The 15,452-nt window shown below is 40.1% G+C and overlaps 1 protein-coding gene across 1 annotated transcript in view; it reads left to right on the top strand.

The window, feature by feature from the left end:
• The window catches only part of ALG14 (ALG14 UDP-N-acetylglucosaminyltransferase subunit), a 91,414-nt gene that overhangs the window by 29,607 nt on the left and 46,355 nt on the right, over positions 1–15,452 (top strand). The window contains exon 3 of the mRNA XM_008523046.2: positions 8,209–8,340. Coding sequence (XP_008521268.1) covers positions 8,209–8,340 — 132 coding nt within the window. The remainder of the gene's footprint in view (positions 1–8,208; positions 8,341–15,452) is intronic.

Consider the following 15,452-nt stretch of genomic DNA (forward strand, 5'->3'; position numbering starts at 1 on the left):
ACAACTAATAATCATTATAAAGGGCTTTAGAAATTTTTTGGGCCAGAGTCCCGTAATTGTTTCAAGCACAAATGATTTTTTTCTTTCTCTGAGCCCAAGACCTCCAGACAAGGAAGGGCTTCTCAAGGTAAAGTGAGAAGTGGCTGAAAGCCATGGGGTGAGCCTGGAGCAGCAGCCTTGCTTGTCTCTGACAAGTCAGACGTCAGGGCCACTTGTAAAATCACAGTGGCTAGTTGAGGATCCCTGATCTCGCTAGGCCTGCTTGTTTCACAGTGAGAGACTGAGAACCAGAGAGGTTGACTCATTCAGGATGACAGGGCTGGTTATCAGCGGGACCCAGTCTGGAACCCATAGCTCCTTCACTGCGTGGCACTTCTTCATCAGCTACTGTGAAGTGAGCAACTGCCAAGTACTTGAAGACGTGCGTATAAAAACATTTTTTTTGTGGTAAATTACGGTCATCTTGATTTCAGAATGATTGGTTGGACCATCCAATGTACTTTTCTTTTAATATATATTATACTTTGCAGTATTAGAAAAAACAGTTATGAAAGAAATCTGAAACCATTTTTGGTTGAGTGAAATTTTACCATTTTAGTTTTGTCCTGTTTCCAAGATTCTGCGCTAGTGTGGCATTCATTAAATAATAAATGTATTGTACATTTCAGTGTGTGGTAACAGCAAAGAATGACTTCATAGACCACTTGATCTGCTCTGTTGTGGTTTATGATGCCATCTGGATTCCTTGGTGGAATTATTTCCATCTAAATCACTATAAACTTCTATTTAGTTTGTCACAAATCTAAAGCCAGATATGTTTGTGGTTTTCAGCAGTGATGTAATTCTGGAAGATACTTTGAAAGTTACAAGTTGTCATATACTATTAGCATTTAACTCAGTGCTTCACATAATTTCAGACAAAGTAGAAGCCTGAAAAAAAATCCATTTCTCCACTCAATTTTTTTACTTTTAAGCATTCTGCTTTTCTTGTCTATCTTGCCACTATACGTTTAGCTATGCCTCAGTCAAGCATGTGAGGGGAACACTGGGAGGCTCTACGGGCATACACAGTACTATAGGACGTGGCCTCTGCCCTGTCTTAATTTGGAAGCTTAGATAGCTAGAGAGAATATTTCATTAACTAATATATGTCTTTTTCTGTATGGTAGAGAGAGAAAAAGAGAGTCTCACTTCTTTGTCTTTTATATTACTGCTGATTATGTGAAAGAGACTGGATCATGTTGCAATTTACACACCTAGACTATGCAATACTAATTTTATGTAACCACCATCATATATATGATTGGTTGTTGACTGAAGCGTCGTTATACAGCATGTGACTATATAGGCTAGGTGAGTTGAAGAACTGAGAAGGAAAAGGAAATGGGTAGTTGGCTGTATAAAGAAGCAACAGGAGGCAGGGAGCATAGCCCCATAGGAAGCTAGTTCAGCTCATTATGTGTTGGGGAAGGCAGGCTCCTCAGCAGTGAGGCACAGAGATCCAAAAAAGAACTGTAGAAGGGTGAGTCAGCTGTGTATTTCAGGACACATGAAGACCTGGGTTCAGGTTCTGGCTCTACCACTTGTTGGCTCTGTCACTTTGGGAAAGTTCAGATTTCTCATCTGTGAAGTGAGGACGTCAGATTAGTTGGTCTCTTACAATCCTGAGATGTTATGAGGTAAAGAGTCAGCATCTTCTCCAGCGTAGACCACAGACTGGACTTTTAGAAACTGCAGTGACAGTCATTTATCTGTTCAGCAAGTACTGACTGAGCACCTATGATGTGGGAAACCATTCTTCACACAGGGATTACAGCAGTGAGCAAGATGAAATCCTTTCCTCTCATGGACCTCACATTCTCAGGAGAGAGGCAGACAACAATCAAACACATAAACGAATGATTTAATTTGAGGTACCAATAATTGCCATGAAGATGCTAAAATAAGACAGTGTGGTGGAGAGCTACCATGTATTTAGGGGAGGGGCAGGTGGGGAAAGCTGAATCCTCTCTGAGGAGATAATGTTCAAGGGAGACCTGATTTGAAGGAAGGATCTAACTATGAGACAATCTGGGGAGCACAGCAGACTGCTCAGAGTGAATAGAAAAGGCCCTCAGGAAGGAATGAGTTTGACACATTCCCGTACCAGGAGCCTTGGAAGCAATTGTAAGAAGTTCAGACTTTATCTCAAGTGCACTGGTGAGGGTTTTAAGCAGAATGAAAGGAAAGATCTCCTGTACATTACAAGAAGATTGCTCTGGAGGTTTTGTAGAGCATAAAGTGTAGGGTAACAAGAGGAGAAGCAGATAAGAGTTAGGAAGCTATTGCAGTAGTCGTGGTGGGAGATGGTGATAGCTTGGACCATGGGAGTAGCAGTGACGTTGGGAATAGGCGTATAGATAGGGAATGTGTGTAGAGATTTGGGAAGAAGGAAACATGGGTGCACTCCCATCCCCCCACCCTGCCGATCCCTGCCAGCCCAACATAGATTTTTGTGATCTTCATATCTATCCAGGAAATCTATATATGACAGATTCTGCCATTCCATTTGTCAATTTCTGGCTTGGGAATGCAGGAATACATGTTTTGGTGGTGAATATGGTAGTTCAGTTTTGAATCATTATAGAAAAACTTAGTGAATAGAGAAACACTAAAACGACTATGCACTTCTTGGCTTCAGTAGAATGGATTGAGAGCCAGTTTAGCAGCCTACAATGTCCTTCAAAGAAAGAAATTTCTCTGGGTCTCCATAAGAATCCGGGAGAAGACTGACCCTGCTTGGGTCACATGACCACTCCTGAACCAAATGTTAGGTCTGGGGGTGAGGGGTGGGGTAAGATGATAGGTGAAGCCTCCTTTATGTCCTGCATCCCATTTGTAAGACATAAAAGAGGGTCAGGGACTGTTCCCTCAAGGCAAAGGTACAGACTAACAAAAGCAACATGTCTGTAAAAATGCCTTCACTTGGATTTCTCCAAATGCCACAACCCCTGGGAATGCCTGGCCAAAGGTCATAGCCAGGCCTGAATTATAGCTGTCTGAAACTCTGTCGCCATTCCTTTATCTTCAAAAGAACATTTGTTAAGACCAAAATACAAGCCTTCCATTGGTAATTTTTTCTCATTGACTTGTTTATATATTTGATTATTTTTTAAAACTATAAAGTAATAAAAACTATCTTAGGATTTTGCCATGGCCTGGCTCTCACTGTTTCCTTTAGGTGACACAGGACATCAAATACCCTAGCACCAGCTTCTGTGTGTCAAGCATAGCTAATCTGAGGGCCTTGTCCCTATCAAGATGGCCCCAGGTTCCTGTGCACTTGACTGCACGCCCGCGTAGCAGGGGTAGTACAGGAGCAGTGGGCATAGAATTTTTCAAGCAGTTTTAGGTGCAGAATGGGATGCTTTGCTTGCTCTAACCTAGCAGGCTCCCTTCCCCTTTGTGCTCACACCTCCAAACTTCAGGGCACTCCTCTCTTGTGGACCTGTTTGCTGGGAGAGGACTCACATGAGCTGAGAAGTTCCTTGAGGCCCTAGTGAATGGTCAGTTCCACAAAGAGAAGTCTAGGCTGTGTACCTAGGACACACTGTCAGGGGAGGGGGCATTTGTCTTTGGTTCCTTCTCATCTCTCTCCTGTTCTCCCCTGCTCGTAGGGTTTGATGCCTCCAGGCTCTGGCTGTTTCTAAACTCCCAGTCCCCTGCTTTGCTCAGTTTTTTTCCCTCTAGCCCAGGAATTGCAGTCAGTACAACCCATTTATTGAGTGGCCCTTGCAAGTAAGGGCCTAAGTATGCACTCTGAGATCGCCTCCTTTGTGTCCTTTCTATATTCTCTGTCTAAATGCATCTCAGTTGGGTGACAGGAAGATTGAATTAGTTTATATTAATTTGCAATAACATGTTGAGTCATTCATTCAGTAAATATTTATTGAGCACCAACTGTAAACCAAGTACTCTTAACAAGCACTGAGAGTGCAGTGATTAAAGTTCCTGGGCTCCTCAGGTAAGTTATATCCTAATAGAGGAGATAGACAAATAAACAAATATGTAATGTGCCAGTGGAGTAAATAGAGTAATTTTAAAACATAACAGCCAGCTTTGTGGTGGGGGAGGGAAGCGTGTGTGTGCGCATGTGGGAGGGGAGGGGGTTATTTTAGAGGTTGGTCAGGAAAGGTGCCTCTGAGGAGAACTGACCTGCTGTGATGGTCGGGAGGAATGGGTGGGGAAAGGCTTGGATTTAAAGAGAAATCTCTTTTTGGTAGGATTTCCAGTTACCTGAACTTATCATCAAAAAATAATAATGTGGAGGGGCCAACCCCACAGCCTAGTGGTTAAGTTCGCATGTTCCACTTCAGCGGCCTGGGGTTCCCCAGTTCGGATCCTGGGCACGGACCTACAACCCACTTACTAAGCCATGCTGTGGCCTCTTCCCATATAGAAGGGCTAGAATGACTTGCAACTAGGTTATACAACTATGTGCTGGGGCCTTGGGGAGAAAAAAATAATGTGGGGAAGATCTAGATGGAAGTTAGACGTGGAGGCCTCTCTAGAGTCGAGCTGTAAGCCAGCCATCCCCTGCCAGTCCGGGTCATGGCTCTGACCCTTTGCCTGGCTCATTTCTGATCCGCACCCACCCCCCTTCCCCAAGCCGGTCGCCACCTTGCTGTTTTCCTGTTTATCTCACTGGTAGAACTTTCAGTTTGGCTCTCTTCCCAGCTACCACTTAAACTCTCATCCTTGATGGTCATACAAAATTGCCTTGGGCTGTTCTGAATAAATTTCCTTCCCTGTGAGCTGGAAGAACCTACTCATTGCCCCACCCTACAGGTAACCATATATTTTATTATTTAAATTGGGACACTTCTGAGAACAGAATTATGTTAGGACTAAAGGTATAAACCGGGCCTGTCTCCAGCACACTGGGTCATTGGTCACTGTAGGCATGTGGTCATTGGCCCAGATAGCTCCAGCTCACAACTGGAACTGAGACTCCCCTCCCCAGCCTAGCATCTGATCTGGAGGCCCAGGTTGGGCTCCTTGCATGGCGCATCCAGAAGTCAAAACAGAGGTCATCACTCCTTAGTCACTACCCTTGTTTTTTCACCCTCAGGCCTGTTTTTCTAGTTTTCTTCTTGGAGCCCCCTCAATTCCCACCCTAGAACATGCCTCCCCTAGTTTCCATTCTTCTGAGAATGGACTGGAGACTTTCTAAACCCATTTTCTCTGCTGCTTCAGGCTGCTAGCTGGGATGAGATGTACACTCATTTTCTCTGTCCAGGTCTAAGAAGGCTGTCTCCAGTCCCAGGCACCCTTGCATTGGCCTTACCAGGGCCTCTGGAGCTAGGAGGAGCTGGGCTTCTAAAGCTGGAGTCGAGCTGATCACCCTTCCAGCCTCTCAGGACACTAAAAGTATACAGAAATATTGTTCGTTGCTTCTTTACAAAATTATATGCTCACAATTAAAAGATTCAAAGGACAAGATAAACACCCATGCTTTTTCGAAGAAAATTTTATAGGTATTGACATCAGGTCTCAAAATCTGAAAATAACATCCAGAAAACTTATAATAAGACCCTACTGCATTATTTTTACCAAAATAATAACAATGACTTCTTACTGGATTCAAATATATTTTGTAGTACAGGTTCACAATTCCTTATCTGAAATCCCAAAAAACTGAAAACTGAAAAAAAAATTCCAAGTTTGTCACAAGTTTATTTCACAGCAAAACCTGATTTGAATAGACATGAGGCGTATAGTCTTCATTTATCCCACTTAATGTGGATATCCATGTTTTACTACAGAAATATTAATATATTTGGTTACTTCCACAAACTTCAAAGGAGGCTATATGATATATGCACCATATTACCTGTTGAAAACGCTTCTGACCCAAAAGTTTTCTGATAAGAGATTTTGGCTCTCTAGTATTATTTTGACTATTGTTTTTCAATTAATAATCTCTACGAATTAGGCAAGCACAAAACCTCAAAAAAGATTCCAAACAAATTTGCCCCCACTTGCTTACTGCTTCCTCTATGGTCTGTAGTTTGGGAGCTATTCAGTATTTTTTAATTCTACATTTATTACCCTAATCCTTTGGAAAGAAAAACGTTGATTTAATAAATGGCTAATAAATAAATAAAAGTAATGAATAAAATTTTGAACCCAGATCTCTCCTTCTGCACTGGTGTAACATGGAAGGAGGAGGAAATATCCTTTTACCATCATACGTGAAACAGAGTGGCAGTCCACTTTTATATTGTGCTGAGTATCTAAGAAGTATGCTCATGGGGCTGGCCCCGTGGCCGAGTAGTTAAGTTCACACCCTCCGCTTCAGCAGCCCAGGGTTTCACTGGTTCGAATCCTGGGCGTGGACATGGCACCACTCGTCAAGCCATGCTGAGGCAGTATCCCACGTGCCACAACTGGAAGGACCCACAACTGAAAAAATACACAACTATGTATCAGGGGACTTTGGGGAGAAAAAGGCAAAATAAAATCTTTAAAAAAAAATGTATGCTCATGCCCTCCTGAAACATAACAGAAGCCTCCAGTCACAGCTTTTTCTAAATGCAAAAACTTAGGACCAGTAGTTGTGTGTCTTCCACTGGTTTAGGAAAAGGCTTTTCTGTTCTTTTCTCAAAGATCGTATTGTGCCTCAAGGCCAGGGGAGGGAAGAGGAGGGGAATGTATTAAATATTTAGTTCTTTACTCTCTGACTTAACCTGTGTGGTAGACAGGCTCCCAGAAACCTCCAGTGATTTTTACCTCCTAGTATTCAAGCCTTTGTGTAGTCTCTTCCATGTCAAATAGGGTTGACCTATATAACTAGGAGAGATTGTATAGAAATGATGAAGTTTGACTTCTGAGGTTAGATCATAAAGACTTTGCAGTTTCTGCATTGTCCTTTCTTAGATCACTTGCTTTGGGGAAGCTTGCTGCTGTGTAATGAGAACACTCAAGTGGTCCTATGGAAAGATCTATGTGGCAAACAAGTAAGGCCTTCTGCCAAAAACCAATACTGAATTGCCAGCCACGGGAGTGAGCCACCTTGGAAGTGGATCCTCCAGCCACAGTCAAGCCTTCAGCTGACTGCAGCCCCAGCCAACAGCTTGACTTCAATTTCATGAGAAAGCTCAAACCAGAATAACCCAGCTAAGCCACTCCTGGATTCCTGACTCTCAGAAACCATGAAAAACAAAAGATATTTATTGTTTTAAGCTGCTCAGTTTTAGGGTAATTTGTTATACAGCAAAAGATAACAAGTACACCTGGAACTTTAGTCCAAGGAAGAAACATTGGTTTCTCTGATTATGAAAGTAATAATATATTCTTGTTGCAAATTTCAAACATAGATATAAAAGACCTGGAAAATGAAAATATTCTGTGATATCACCCCCTTTACAATCTGTGGCAAATCGTTTCAGATCTTCTCCATGCGAATGCTAATATGTGTATATATGTGTATACAAATACACACATGTGAGTGATTTGTTAATGCACATTGGATCATATTAAACATACTGTCCTGCAACTTGCATATTCACTTTAATAACTTACCTTGGCACATCTTCCATATACGTTCATATGAATCTATGTCATTTGTTAATATATCTCCATATATTTTGTTGTATGGACTTCTCCATTCCCTATTGTAGGGTATTGAGGCTGTCTCCGATTTACAAAAATACAAACAGTGAGACAGTTGCTAGCATGTGGGCAAATCTGTGGGCTATATTTTGGAAGCAGAAATGCTGGATCAAAAGCAGACACACTTAAAATTCTGATAGATATATCCAAATTAGCCTCCCCAAAAGTTGTAATGATGTATTTACCCAGGGAATGTAAGTGTCTATTTCCCTACACCCTCAACAACACTGGGTATCCACAGTTTTTGTTGATCAGGTAGGTGAAAAATGACTCATTGCATTCTTTTATGTTTAATTGTTAGCCATCTTTTCAATATGTTTATTAGCTGCTTGTGTTTCTTTTGTTTGGAAACTATATTATTTGTCTTATTTGTTGATTTGTAAGAACACTTTGTCTATCCGCATGTTAAGCCCTTTGCCTAAAACATATTTCATAGGAAATTTCCCCCAACTTATTCTCAAAACTAACTTTAACATTTTTTAACCATATTTGTTACTGTGTTTCACTTTGGTATCAGTGGCCCAGTTGATTTGGATTGCTACTGTTTCCTTCTAGTTTCCCGAATACTTTATTCACCGCATTCCCAGGAGCCGTGAGGTCCACCAGTCCTGGCTCTCCACAGTACTCACCACCTTGTACTCCATGTGGCTCTCCTTTCCCCTGACTCACCGAGTGAAGCCAGATTTGGTACGTATGGCCATCACCAAGGAGAAAAGTCACTCTCCTGTGGATCCTTCGGTCGTAACAGGACATATTGTCTTACACAGCCACCATTTGTCAGTGCGCCAGATACTGTAGTAGACCTTTAACTAACTAACCTATGCTAAAGTTTATCATTTGAATGCACTTTGCTGAAAGAGGTGAGAAATTTGTCTTCTTTTTCTACCTATAACTTGAACTCTGTTTGCCCTTTTCTGCCCCTTGTCTCGTGGTGATAAGCACTAACAGAGAGGTGTCTTTAGCCAATTTGTGCTCCTATCCACCTGTGGTTCCTGAGCCAACATAATGTGCTTGCCAGCCAGAGAAGAGCCAGTTTTCTATTTCTTTTCAATACTCTTTTTGTTTTTGTCAAGACTCTGTTACCAAATATGGTGTGCAGTGGGCAGAATGTTATACACACTCCAGTTTTTGTGGGAAAGTAATACAGAAAATAGAAATATGAAAACTTAATTAGTGCACTGTGTTCAGCCTTACCTTCCTTATCTATAAAGGTCTTAAGTTCTCTGTGGTCTTTAGGGTGAAGTGTATAATTAAATTCTAATTACACTTCAGTAGACAATGCAGAGCAGACGATATGTTATCACAGTAGTGTACACAGTTCTTAAATAATACTCTTATTCCTATTTAAGGCCGAATCCATTCATCAGCATAGCATGAAAGGAAACTCTTTACTTGCTTCCCATGTACACGAGTTCTGGCACAGCGGATGTTATTCTCATGAATAGTTGGACAGAAATGCGTTTAGCTACAATGATTTTGAAAGATCTCTATCAGTTTGGTCATTGCCTTTCATCAGCTGGATTGCAGTTCAAGTCCTTCCTTTGGATGAGAATTTTAAACTCTGAATTTTCAGCATGAGTAGTTTGGATTGTTTTCAAAAGATATAATTTACAAACAATGAAATGCACAGATCTTAAGTGAATAGTTTGACCACATGCCTATCAGGATATAGAACATTTCTGTCACCCCAGAAAGTTTTCTCCTGCCCCTTCACAGTCAACCCAAGCAACGACTTTCTGATTTCTATCACCAGAGATTAACTTTGCTTATATTTATTTTTAAATTTTTGAAAAAATAAGTTCATCTTATGATCTCCAACCACATTTTTAGTGTAGCTTCACGAGAATTCAGATGTTTCCCTACAAGATCATTGTTGCCCTGAAAGATTCAGTTAATAAACTCAAGACAAAATGGAAGGGAGAAAAAGGGTCTTCACATTTTAAGCTGGAAATGGTGGGTTTATATTTACTAAACCACCAGAGGCATAGCCGCTGTCACTGGCAACAGCCAGCTTGAGTGCAGTGACTCTAGCACTCTCGGGTGTTATGGCTCAGAAGGAAGTAATGACGTGATGGACGATGTCTGCCGTGGACACAGAGAAGCTCTCGTGCCTGGCCTGAGTATCAGATTACCTCTGTAGTGGAAAGAGAACCGACAGGGCGTTGGAACACTTGGTCCCAGGCCCATTTTGGCTTTTATTTTATTTTAGTCATTTCCCTTCTGGGCTTCGTTCTTTAGCTTAAAATGAAAGGATTGGACTAGATGTCCTCTCAGTTTCCTTCTAACTTAGTCTAAAATTTTATGAGCACTATAAATTTGCTTGTAAAACATGGAAGGAAAAAGAACTATTGTGATATTTCTAAAGGAGTAAGAGGAAAAAAGGGGGAAATGTGAAATACTTATTTCCATTTTAAACTGAGTTAGTTAAAAAAATTATTTCAAACCTGAACATTATCCGATCAGCTGCTCTGATATGGTCGGCTTCACACAATGAATTCCCACTTAATGAAATCCCCTTTTACAGAGAAAAAAGTTAACAGTTGAGACCTTTTTTACTGCACTGAAAAAGCTACAATATGCAGATCTCCCCTGTATTTACCCTCAGCTTTCTTATGACTTTTATCACCAAGCACTACTCCTTTATTTCTTTAAAAAAGTGAAAGAAAAACCCATTCTTAGAAAGGATGGCAGCATCACACCTTAAATTACTGGAGTTGTCTGGGCAGCCGGGTGCCTTTCTGCCTCACTTTAACTGTGTGCACCTGAGCTGGGAAGTCTGCCGCGCCGTTCAGCCGTCTCCGAACCTCACTTTGTCATCTATAAAATGTAAACAAAGACACTTTCCTTACTGTTCCAGAGTGAGTGCTGAATAATAAACGTTTTAATGTTTCTTAAATGGAAATTCCATCTGGTATATAATCGCTACCATTTATTGAACAGTTATATGTGCAGACCTGGTCCTAAGTGCTTGCATTCATGCTGTATGAGATAGGAAGTACTGTTATTCACATGTAATGCATAAGGAAATTGAGGCTCTGAGACATGAAGTTACTTGCACAGAGTTTGCACAACCAATCAATAATGGAGGTAGGACTAGAATCCAGGTCTTTCTGATTCTAAAACCCAAGGCCTTAGTCACTCAACTGTGTGCCACCATTTCTGGCTCACACCATGGAAGATGTGTTCGTTCATTCAGACCAATTAAGAATTAATTAATACAGTACTTTTTAAATAAATTACATTAAACGTCATTCTCTTTAAATAATAGTATAAAATGAAAATATATCCTAGCAGCTCAAATTAAGTACCTGCTTTCGTAACAAATTTAACAAACACTGATCTAATTAAATAATAATAATAATAATAGTATATATTTCAAAATTAAATGTCATATGTATTTACCAAAATATTTTTAAAACAAAGTGGATAATAAAAATAATGGGGAATAGTACTACTAAGAAATATTATTACAGAATTTTATAAATGAGATTGGGAAAATTAAACAAATTCATATTTACCAATTTCCTATTATAAAAAATCATATGTAAAACCATTGTGAGAATATGACTATTTTATGTCTTAATTGACTTTTCGGATGAGATAATAATCTAAAACCTCAGGTTGATTGTGAGGAAAAAGTGTGAAAATCTATTTACTGAGTGTATATTAAAATTCATGCTTGTTTCATCCAAACCAATTATTAGATGAAAAGTTTGTCTTAGAGAAAAATTATGAACTTTGTTTTGGAGACCTTAAAGCATCATGACAGTAATTGGAAAGATGGTTTCTTCTTTTACAAGGTCATTAAATACTTTTTAGGTGGTTCTAATATTCTGCACATCGTGTTTTTCAAGAAATATGGCTTTGCCAGGCATCTGTGAATAAAAATCCTAAGTTTATAAGAGTGTTCTTGAGTTTAAAAAGATAATGGGACCAAAACCAGATCAGTAGTTGCCAGCATCTGGAGATCGGGGAGGAATTGACTGCAAAAGGACCTGAAGGAACTTCTTTGGGTGAGAAACTGTTCTGTATGTTGATTGTGATGATGCTGGTTAGTTGATTGTGTGCGTTTGTTAAAACTCAGACCAATGCAGTAAAAAGGGTAAATTTTAGTGTGTAAATTATATCAATAAATATGAATTTAAAAAAGATAAAGTGGGGGCCACCTGGTGGTGCAGCAGTTAAGTTCTCACGTTCTGCTTCCGCGGCCCGAGGTTCGGATCCCAGGTGCAGACCTACACGCTGCTTGCCAAACCCTGCTGGGGCAGGTGTCCCACATATAAAGTAGAGGAAAATGGGCACGGATGTTAGCTCAGGGCCACTCTTCCTCAGCAAAAAGCGGAGGATTGGTGACAGATGTTAGCTCAGGGCTAATCTTCCTCAAAAAAAAAAGAAAGATAAAAGTGGATTAAAATGTGTATCATTGCCAAAAGCATCAAAACATTTGACTTCCAGTTGCCTTATGTATGGCATTTAACTGTCTTTGAGTAAAAGTGATTTGGTGAGGCATTGCTCCCCTGTGTCTTGACACCTAACCACTCCAATGTTTATGAGGCTTAGAGAAGAGGAGTAAATACTTGAATTGAGTTGACAGCATTTGTCTAAAATTTCTGATATAAGATGCAGCACCTTTGTATTAGAAATCTGGGTCAGGGACCATCAGTGGCAGCCAAAAATGACATATTTCACAAATGAACTGAGATTTCTGGTCATTTCAGTCACTTATTATTTTCTGTTTGTAACCTTGGAAGCAGTAAATAGAGTTCATCAAATTTGGAATGCTATGTTTTATGTCTGATTTGTGGATGAGTCTATCGTCCTCAAAGTGGTAGCTTTTAAAAGGACGTATCAAGTGCCTGCTGTATGCTGCTTTTCTACTTGGATACTGAATAGGCCTCTGAAACTTTCCTGGTCCAAAACAGTAGATATTTCTTATTCTTTTCCCATTTTGGTAAATTTGCTCAAGTCAAATCCCCAGGAGACATCTTTGATCTTGTCTTCCACACCCTACCTCCCATGTTCGATAGCAAGTCCTGCCAACCATATCTTCAGAATTTATCACCCAGTCTGTCCGTTTCTGTCCATCTACACTGCCACCATGCCATCCAACCCCCCTATGCACAATTTTCTAACCTGTCTGCCTGTGGAAGGAGTTCCTGACCCCCTGCAATTTCTTCACCACTTAACAACCAATGTGATTTTTAAAAAATATAAATTAGATATTGTTAATTCACACTTAAAATCCTCCAGTGGCTTTCTGTGCTCTTAGAATAAAGTCCGAACTTCTCAGTGTGGCCCGCATGCTCCAGCCTGGACCCGTTTCTTTGACCTCTTCTTCTCCTCTCTTTCCCTGGTTTTCTCTGTGCCAGCCACAACTGCCTTTTTTTTTTTTTAAACAAACCCAGCTGATTCATATCTCAGAGCCTTTGTACTTTCTGCTCCTTGTGCCTGGGATTCTTCACCCCTGATCTAAACATGACAAGCTCCTTTTTGTTCTCTGAGCTCAAATGTTACCTCCTTCCTAAGGCGTACCCTGACTGTTAGCACTTCCTCCAACTCATGGCCTCATCCCTCTGTCACATTGCCCTGCTTTATTTTCTTCATAATATTAATCCCAATAAAAATAAATTATCTTTTTTGTGTATTTGTTTATTGTCATTACATAAGACAGTGTGACTGCCTTGCTCATTGTACTTATGGAGCAGTGCCTGGCATGTGGTACCCTGTCACTACATATCCTTGATGAATGTTCTGGTCACTGTGCTACTTACTCAGAGTGCAAGCATGAGTGAGACACGGGCCCTGCCCTCAAAGAGTTTACACTCTTGTCGAAGAGACAAATGGGAAAGTAAGTATAACGCAGTATGCCAAGAGCCTTACTGGTGACAAATGAAAATTGCTGTGGGAGTATTAGAAGAGGATGTCAGTGGCTTGTTCATTCACAAATATTTGTCAAGGACCCTACTTTGTGCGGGACTTATACTGTGTTCAAGAGGTATAAAGGTAAGCACAGTAGACAGCAGTCTTGCCCACAGCAGTGTGGTTGTAGTGGGATAGATCCTCTCTGGAGAGTTGGGTAAGGCCTCAGAGTGGAGACGACATTGAAGGAAAGGTGGATAAGAGTTAGTCAGAGAAAAAGGTCATTTTAAGAAAGTGAAAGTGGGCCAGCCCCGTAGCCAAGTGCCACATGCCACGACTAGAAGGACCCACAACTAAAATATACAGCTATGTACTGGGGGGTTTTGGGGAGAAGAAGGAAAAATTTTAAAAATAAAATCTTAAAAAAAAAAAAGAACAGTGAAAGATTAGTAAGTCAGTTGAGTGAGAGAGTCGTATAATATACATAAAGTTGAAATCTTTAGACCGTACCTTTATTAGTTGGCATTTTACATATTATATTTTATTGTTATTAGAAATTAATGGGATCTGGAACTTAACTCAGTGCAGTAATAAGATAGCCATCTTTACAATGCTAAATATTATAAGTACTGTTAAGAGGGCATATTGGGCCTTTTTCTCTATAATCCCCACAAACAGGCTTCTTTTCATTAAAATCCACTAGAAGTTAAAGGAAATGATCACTTAAACATTTTATTGATTATCATTTTTTTTCTATGAAGATGGGCACCTGAGCTAACAACTGTTGCCAATCTTCTTTTTTTTCTCCTTTTTCTCCCCAAATCCCCCCAGTACATAGTTGTATATTTTAGTTGTGGGTCCTTCTAGTTGTGGCATGTGGGAGGCCACCGCAGCATGGCCTGACAAGTGGTGCCATGTCTGTGTCCAGGATCCAAACCAGCAAAACCCTGGGCCGCTGAAGCAGAGCGTGGGAACTTAACCACTTGGCCACGGGGCCAGCCCCATGATTATCATTTTGATTTATGTGAATGGATCCACCTAAAAGCCGTATTTTAAAAATATTTTAGAAAAATACTGTTTATTAAACTATTCCTATGTGTCACTATTCTAAGTACTTTGCATATATTAACTCATTTAATTCTCGTAACAGTCCTCCGACATAGTCCTCTTTACCTGTCTTCCATAGGTAAGGAGCTCAAGGTCCAGAGAGGTCTAAGTAACCAAGATCACAGAGCTAGTCAGTGTAACATAACTCCAGTTCTTTAGAAACGTATCAGATTGTGCCTGAATTAGCTAACTTGCCCAGCAATTAAAAACTTAAGTAGTTTTTTTTAAATATCTGTATTGCAGCAGGCACTGAAAGAGATGAATAAAATATAGCCTGTGTCCTCAAGAACGTTATAATTAGTTAGCTTCAAGGAAAATGGAGTAAAGAAACAACAGGTAGGCATGAAAGAGAGTAATTCCATTGGAAAAAACCTCTTTAAATCAGAAAAAGTTCTTCTGTCTCTACAGCATACTGCTTATTCTGCTACTCAAGGTTCTTTTAAAAAGTATTTGAACACATCTTTTTTTTTTGTATTTTTTAAAATGATTATAGAGTCCTAAGAAGTTGTAGAAATAATACTTAGAGGTCCATGTACCCTTAAATATAAGTCCATATGCCCTTATATAAGGACCGTCTTATGTTAAGTATTGTACAATATTGAAAACAGAAAACTTATATTAGTATAGTACTGTTAACTAGACTACAGGCCTTATTCAGTTTTCACCACTTTTTGTATGCATTAATGTGTGGTCCTGTGTGTGTGTGTGTATAGTTCTATGCTGTTTATACATGTATTTATTTGTGTAACTACCACCAAAATCAAGATACATAACTGTTCCATGTGCAAAGGAGCTCCCCTGTGCTACCCCATCCCTGTCCTCTCCCAGCCGTT

The sequence above is a fragment of the Equus przewalskii genome, chromosome 24, assembly GCF_037783145.1.
Source record: "Equus przewalskii isolate Varuska chromosome 24, EquPr2, whole genome shotgun sequence".
NCBI classification, from domain to species: domain Eukaryota; kingdom Metazoa; phylum Chordata; class Mammalia; order Perissodactyla; family Equidae; genus Equus; species Equus przewalskii.